Source organism: Solanum tuberosum, unplaced genomic scaffold, assembly GCF_000226075.1.
Source record: "Solanum tuberosum cultivar DM 1-3 516 R44 unplaced genomic scaffold, SolTub_3.0 scf00342, whole genome shotgun sequence".
In the NCBI taxonomy this organism is placed as follows: Eukaryota; Viridiplantae; Streptophyta; class Magnoliopsida; order Solanales; family Solanaceae; genus Solanum; species Solanum tuberosum.
The window spans coordinates 568,707-577,552 of NW_006239261.1; the positions used below are offsets into that span (position 1 = coordinate 568,707).

The following is an 8,846-nucleotide window of genomic DNA, read 5'->3' on the forward strand; positions in this document are numbered from 1 at the left end:
ATTGTTGGGTTTTAAAAGGTGTGAATGGAAAATGAAGAGTTGCGACTTTTATGAAGAGTTGTGACTTTGATGAAAAGTTGCGACTATTATGAAGAGTTGTGACTTTTATCAAAAGTTGCGACTTTTGTGAAAAGTTGTGACTTTTATGAAAGGTGGTGACCTTTCCGAAAGATTGTGACTTTTCAAAGGTTTGTGACCTTTCCGGTAAGGCACAATAAGAACCTTTTCACACTACCCTCTGTTTTCTATAAATTGAGGGATTTCCTCTCATTTTAAAAGAACTAATTTTTTGGACTTCTTCTTCTACTACTAAATCTAGTATTCTAAGTGTACTTTACTGCCGTTGAGTGGCTCGTTGACACCAGCGTTTTGGGTATCAATACATTGGTGATTGAGATCATTCTATCCTGGGAGGACATATTCCAAATCAAACCTCGGATACTAGAGGGGAATAATTTCCTTAAGGGGACACTGTGCATTCAGTGGGCTTGATCTTCTTTCTGTTTTTCCATATTCTGGTATGTGTTACTTATTTTAAATTTGTGAATTAATTTATGTTCTTCTGTTCTTCACTGGTTCATTAAACTTTGGTAACTTCGTGTTTCTGCAAAGTTTGTTGGAATCAGTAAGATTCTTTAAACAACTCACACCCAAAAGCTAGCTCAAAGGGAGGAGGATTGCCCAAGCCTTATAAGGAGTCCACCCATCTCATTAACCACCGATGTGAGACTTTTGTCATTCTTTAACACCCCACCTCACGCCCAGTGCTTAGCATCTGGTGCGTGGGCAATTTTGATTTTGGGGGCCCCAACATCGGGTGAGATGGGCCCTGCTCTAATACCATGTTAAATTAGGTCACCATGTTAAATTAGGTCTTAGGCCTAACTCACACCCCAAAAGCTAGCTCAAAGGGAGGAGGATTGCCCAAGCCTTATAAGGAGTCCACCCATCTCATTAACCATCGATGTGAGACTTTTGTCATTCTTTAACACTATCAACCCCTATAAATTTAGTGACGATGCTACACGGTGAAATGTATCAAATGGACTGAAGTTGAGGTCAAGATCGAAGATGAATATTATTGAGAACTTTCAACATGTAGTCATAGGTAAAACTTTCATACGAATGGCCTGAATCGAAAGAATCGAGAACTATCATATTATCACACCATCACAATGCATATCAATTAGGAAAATTGTTAGATTGATATATTTTGTAATTGGTATATCTTTGATTAGATTATCATTGAAAGAAGACTTAATTTATCAAACTAATATCGAAGATGAACATATATAAAATTCGACTATATGTTCATCAACAAAGAAAGTAGAAATCCAATTACCTAGAATGTCAGAATGATGATGATAAACCCAAGTTATTAATTAGTGATGTTGTTCCTAACATAACTACTTATGAATACTTAACCAACTTTTTTATTTTATTTTATAAGCAAGGATAATATGCATTATTACAAGGTAGTGACACTGCGGCCAGTAATTCGGGGGTAGACAAGAAATAGTACTATTAAAATGTTCCGAAGTAGGTGATATGCTTGTAAGCCTTAAAAAAAATTCCTACTTTGTCTGCTTTGACTATCTTTGAAACGAACAATGACGGAACTTCAAAATATCAGCAAAAATTGTCTTCCTCCATTTTAGCCCCCTCTTTAGCTAATGCGTCGGCCACTTGATTCTCCTCCCGAAAGCTATGTAGGATGGGACATGTAGGAGAAAGTAATAGCTAGTGGTACTTTATGCACTTGTCTCTTTTGTAATTTCCAAGTCCAAAATTCTTGCGCGTACAACTAAATTATTTAACCGGATAAAGAAAGGAAAGTTGTAAAGTTTGCAAATAAAAAAAATATAGAAGCAAGTCTTGAACAAAATCTCTCATGATCACATCGAACACAAAATCCTTGTAGGAAAAATAATCCTTTGTCTACCTGCATAAGAGTATAATAACCAAGAAGATAGGTTATACAAGGTGTTTGTGAAGATAGAAACAGCGTCTAGGCTCAATTAACTCTTGTATTTGATACAACCTTGTCATCATCGCTGCAAAAGGCCAAAATATAAACAAATTCCATCAGTGCAAAGTAAAAAATTCATTACAATTGTCAATAACACATTTACTAAAACGAATTAGATAAGTATATTTTTCTCCTGTAACAAAGTAACTAAATGTTTGGTAAAGAGATGCAGTATCATATCCTAAATTTCCATTAAACTCTATAATGCACTAACAACCTGCTAAAATATAACAAAGACAAAGTTCAAATTGAGATTAATTTAGGATGGGAAACCATTCTAATTCTTGTAGTTGAACTTCAAAGTTTAAACAAGCGTTTCAGTCCAGTGTTTGTACAAACTTGAGACATGTAATTTTTTTTTTGTGTAGCTAGATTTACAACATTTTAAAGTTATTGATAAATTTTAAATACATGTCACAAAAGTGTCTGATAAATAATCCTTCTTTTTTAGTTAAACAGATGGGGTCCAAAAGTAGACAACAACTTTTATTCTAAAGTCGAAAAAGAGTCATATTTATCCTTGTACTCTTATAAAACGTTAAGTTAGGGAAACAGCCGAGCGATTGCCTTCATGGATCCAAACGCCGCACGATTATATTTATCGTTAGTCACACTTCTTTGATATGCCTGTCTCTGTTATTCAACTTATGTTCCCACTTATATCATTCTATTTTTGTTTTGGTAGAATACTTATTCTATGTATCACACCTACATGGATATATATATTCTACTTAAAATTTTCTCCTAATTTAATTATTATACCCACCCATTTAACCCATAAAATCCACCCCTAATACTCTTTATTGTTACTTTCCCTTGAGAAAAAAAACAATTGTTATTTATAAGGAAAAAACAAGGGTTTTATTATGGATTTAGCATCGTGCCACTGTATGGTTTTATTATACTATGTTTGAATTAAAATAAATTTATGATGAGCAGCACAAACATTAGAGAATGCTCTTAGCAGCATTATAGAAGATATTAGTTGTCCTCTTCTACAAGGTATCATTGACAATCCCTTAGCTCCATTCATACATCATTCCCCTATATGCTTCTGGTTGGTCCAACAAAACTCTTTCAACTGCAAAATTAAGTACGATAATATTCTCACTCCACTCCTAATAGCTCCTCGTACGGGTAAATATATATAAAAAAAAGTATGAAGAGAGGCAAATATAATACTTTTCCAAGAGTATAAGAGAAAATATGATGCTTTTATGTTCTTATATTAAAATGAAAATACTTTAATTGGATCACGCCTTTCAACTTTGTATAAGAGCAAATATAATCATGCATGTTTCAACTTTGTATTGATTTTTTTTCCTAAGAATATAAGAGCAAATATAATTATGCATGTTTCTATTAGAAATAGTTTGGATACCTAAACCATTTGAGAATGGTTACAACTTATTTAAGATGGGAAATCCTAATTATTCTATAGTTAATGCGTTTCAAAAATAAAGAATAAAACTAAAAATAATCTATAAAGAAAACATAATTAATTAACATACCTTGCTACTCCTTTGCCTTTACAATTATTTCCAAAATATGGCTTGAAATCCCCATTTTCAACCACAGATTGTTTGCCTTTCGAACTTGAAATTGCTACTTTAGTTTCAAATTCATCTGCTTTCATTTCAAATTCGTCATTGAAATCGTCCAGTAGCTCTACTTTAATTATTCGACTATTTAATGACTCACTTCGATTGGATCCGTCAATACTATTAATTCCAATACTAATAATTTCTTTCGATGATTCACCAAATCCGCTAATACTATTAATTCCTTTCGTTGATTCACCAAATCCATCAATAGTATTAACTCTTTTTGATGACTCACCAGATCCGCCAATACTATTAATTCCTTTTGATGAATCACCAATACACGATCGGTTGAATCCTCGGCCAATACTATTATTTAGTTGAACAGAATTAGTCTTCGTATTGATATTATTTTGTATATCGACCGCTTGGACCCGGAAAATCTCATTGTAAGTAAATTGCAATTCCGTCTCATAAAGATTGATTAGCCGTTGCAAATTCATAATTATTCTGTAACATCCTCCAACAGGATCACCAGCACGAATATTAGCCTCAAATATTAACGCTTTCATCGCGTTGTCTCTTTGAAACGGTTCAACGTTTCTTAGTAACTTCAATAGGTTATTAACACCGAAAAGCTTATGAGCATTCAAAAATTCCTTGTTTCGTTCGACAGGAAAATAAGGGGCTAACAAACAGTCTGGCGCGCACCTTCTCCTTTGATATTTGCACGCCGCACAAGCTTGCGATCCATTTCCACCGCTTCCACCGCCACAGCCCCGAGAAGCAACCCTTGTAATAGTAGTTGTTGTGTTGAGAGAAGAAGAAGAAGAAACATTTTGATTGTGGTTGACAATATTTGTCATTGTTCATATCCCTTTTAGGCCGTGCCGGTGCAAAACTTCCGCTGCCAGAATCTAGCAGTATTACTATTATTTTAGAGGCAAAGATCTCATTTGCTCAACAAATAAACAAGTGTGTGCATAATTTTCGGTAAAACGTGGTTTACATGGCAAGTTACGTGATTAATGCTTTTTTTTTTTACCATATTTGATTTACTCTCTATGATTAATTGATTTCCATTTTGGTAAATTTGTTTAAAATGAAGTCTATCTTGTTTAGGAATTTTAATTGGTAATTTTACAACGTGGTAACATTATTCAACGTTGAATTAAGTTTCTAGAAGAATCGACAATGTAATATTATGAGCATTGACTTATAAGTCCTACTCCCAATCTAATTAGACTTCTTATGTTTTTTTTTTTCATAACTAAAAGACAAGACTTCTATGTTGTTGACGATATTTGTCATTGTTCATATCCGTTATCATTATTTATTAGAAAAATGATTATTTGTATTCCCTATTCACACCACACTATTTTCTCGATTTTAATTTATGTGGCACATTTGAATAAATTTTCTTATTTTTTATAAATAAGTAAATATGTACTCATTTCGTTTAAAAAAATGACCTAATTTGACTTGGAAAGGAGTTTAAGTAAAGAAAGAAGACATTTTAATCTTGTGATTTTAAATTAAAGTTATGTCAAATGTACCAAGATGTCCTTTAATCTTGTGGCCTAAAACATGTCATGTGAAAAATTGAAGTTAAAGTGTTGCCAAAAAACAAAATGAGTCATTCTTTTTGTAAAAGACTAAAAAGGAAGCTAGGTCATTCTTTTTGAAACAGTAATAATATAAATATAATTAATTTCGAAATCCAAAAAAATGTCATATATTATTTTTTTAAGAAAAAATTGTGATTTGATTATTATTCAAATATTAGAATTTTAAAATTAATTAAAATTATAGCTATTATTTGTTTTTACTTATTTGTAAAATAAAAGAATTTTTAATATTTAGTATTTTAAAATTTTACTTCTTAGATATTTTCATATATGAATTATATTAAAATTCCTAACATTTAAAAATTTGTAAAATCGATTACAATTTGATAATTTACAAAAACTATTAACGCTATCGATGATTAAAAAAAATGTCACATCAACATAATTAAATACTCCTACGAAAAATTGCATTGCCTAAAGTAGCACGTCCTTTTGGACGTTAATAATAGCATGTGCATCTATTTTATGAAATTCCAATTCAAATCTATTAAAACATAATAATTTTTATATAAGCTAAAATTCTAATTGATTTAGAAGTATTAAATAATGCTGTTTCTTATCTAGACTAAATTAGAATTATAGTTAATTAAAATCCTAAATAATAAAATAATAATTATTTGAGAAGAATGGAAAAAAATACAATTTTATTTATTGTAAAATCTTTTAATGAAAACCAAAAAAACTTAATCAACATTTCTAATAATATTTATGTGCTAAATATAATATAGATATATATAGATGTAAGAGTAGGTCTGGAGTTGAGATCTCACATGTTTGACTCGTACAAAAATCAAGCTTGAACGTGAAAGAAATATAAAATATGTATGAATAAAGAGAAATTTTCATGAATGTGTGTTGCTTAATTAGTGCTCGTAACTACACTTTATTTTATTACCATTTGTGGAAAATCTTAGTACCTTATATTATGAGGTGTCTATATTCACTTTATTTGTTCACATAATGAATACAATTTATTCACACAATAAACAAAATTTGTGTCAACTATGTTCGTTAGCGTATGTTCATTCGCGAAAAGAACACAAAAATAGAGGAGTATATACCTGGTACATAACTACAAAAATATTATCAAACAAAGACACACCCATAAGAAGATAGTCAAACAAGGATATAAACATAAAAAATACATCTCATACTTGAAACTTAAAAGTAATGCATGTATAGTGCAACATCAAGAGAAATACAAGATTTGCCGAAAATTTCCTCCGACAAAATATAGAAGTACAAATGAAATAATACGAAAAAAATATTGATGAAATATCAGTGATTTTTGCTACCCTTCTCTTCTCGCTACTCCAAATTCATCTTACTAATATACTTTTAAAATTTTCTGCTCTATTATTATTGTCATATGGAGTAGTTACTAATTATTGCATATATTTTTTAATTAGACGGAAACATATAGAAGATCCATCACATTTAATTCTCTTTCCAACCCTTCTTTTATTATAATATATATATATATTATGTAATTCTAATTTTCTTTATTTAATATTTTATATTTTTATAGAACAATAATATATATAGACAATACTGAAACATTATAAATTATGTATCCAGCGAAGACATACCATCATGTATCTCACGTTAAAAAAATTCACAAAAATGCTTTAAAGCTAGCGTGCCTCTTGTGATCTACTGTTTTAATATTAGAGTTTGTTTAACACTTCTGCTAAAAATTACTTATTTCAGAAGTATTTAAATATTTTTGAAAAAAAATATATTTGTGTTTGGCTAATTCATTTGAAAAGTACTTTTTATAAACAAATTGTGTTTGTTTAATACTTTAAAAAAAAATACTTTTGAGAGTCAAATTACGATAAATGACAAGTATTAATGTAGTTTTAATATTAAGATTATTTAATAGAGAGAAACTTTTATGAATGTGTGTTGCTTAATTAGTACTCGTAACTACATTTTATTTTATTACCATTTGTGGAAAATATTAGTACATTAAAAGTTTGGCGTCTATATTCACTTTATTTGTTTACACAATGAATACAATTTATTCACGCAATAAATACAATTTGTGTATGCTATGTTCGTTAGCGTATGTTCATTCGCGAAAAGAACACAAAAATAGAGGAGTATATACCTGGTACATAACTACAAAAATATTATCAAACAAAGACACACCCATAAGAAGATAGTCAAACAAGGATATAAACATAAAAAATACATCTCATACTTGAAACTTAAAAGTAATGCATGTATAGTGCAACATCAAGAGAAATACAAGATTTGCCGAAAATTTCCTCCGACAAAATATAGAAGTACAAATGAAATAATACGAAAAAAATATTGATGAAATATCAGTGATTTTTGCTACCCTTCTCTTCTCGCTACTCCAAATTCATCTTACTAATATACTTTTAAAATTTTCTGCTCTATTATTATTGTCATATGGAGTAGTTACTAATTATTGCATATATTTTTTAATTAGACGGAAACATATAGAAGATCCATCACATTTAATTCTCTTTCCAACCCTTCTTTTATTATAATATATATATATATTATGTAATTCTAATTTTCTTTATTTAATATTTTATATTTTTATAGAACAATAATATATATAGACAATACTGAAACATTATAAATTATGTATCCAGCGAAGACATACCATCATGTATCTCACGTTAAAAAAATTCACAAAAATGCTTTAAAGCTAGCGTGCCTCTTGTGATCTACTGTTTTAATATTAGAGTTTGTTTGACACTTCTGCTAAAAATTACTTATTTCAGAAGTATTTAAATATTTTTGAAAAAATATATATTTGTGTTTGGCTAATTCATTTGAAAAGTACTTTTTATAAACAAATTGTGTTTGTTTAATCTTTTAAAAAAAAAATACTTTTGAGAGTCAAATTACGATAAATGACAAGTATTAATGTAGTTTTAATATTAAGATTATTTAATAGAGAGAAACTTGTTTAAACATCTATTACAAAAAAACATTAAATTTTTATTTTTATTAATTAAAATATTCATTTTCATATTCAAATTTTCAATCAATATTATACATTTTTAGGAGGATTGAAATCTTTAGTTATTTTTTTCTAATTCTGCAAAATAATACATAAAATAATAAATAAAGTAATAATTCATAAACGTAAAATAAAATATAAATCTATTATATAAAAATAAAAAATAAAATTATTAAATGAAACTTACCCAAACATATAATAATAAAAAAGAAAAAAAAAAAAAACAAACGTAATCAAAATTATCTCTTATCTTTGAGTTTAGACTCAGAGTCATCCCCTTTTTTCATATGATACAAAGACGTTTTAAAAAAGAAAAAAAGTTCCGCATTTCCTAATTCTTAATAAGAGAAAGAGTTCTTTTTTTACCACGATAGCGAATTAGCCAAATGAGATTCTTTCAAATAGTCCTTTATATTATATTTATATATATAATAGTAGAGCATTTGATCCTTTTACAAACTTCGGTTGCTTTCTTAATTTTGAGAAGGTTTATCACTTACGTACCCTACAGGCTATGACACTTTTGTTAGATATTGTCATATTCTCCATTTTCTAGCTATAACTTACTAGTTTTAATTTATGTTACATTTTTCAAATTTTGAAATTTAAAAAAAAACAAAAACAAATTATATATATATATATAT

General features: G+C 28.9%; 1 protein-coding gene across 1 annotated transcript; it reads right to left on the reverse strand.

The window, feature by feature from the left end:
* Positions 1 to 2,014: 2,014 nt before the first annotated feature.
* On the reverse strand, positions 2,015 to 4,436 carry LOC102601552 (LOB domain-containing protein 6-like). Its single transcript, XM_006360941.1, has 2 exons — positions 3,541 to 4,436; positions 2,015 to 2,054 (listed from the first exon to the last, which is right to left on the reverse strand). The coding sequence occupies exons 1-2, from the start codon at positions 4,434 to 4,436 to the stop codon at positions 2,015 to 2,017; spliced, it is 936 nt and encodes a 311-aa protein (XP_006361003.1).
* Positions 4,437 to 8,846: the final 4,410 nt, after the last annotated feature.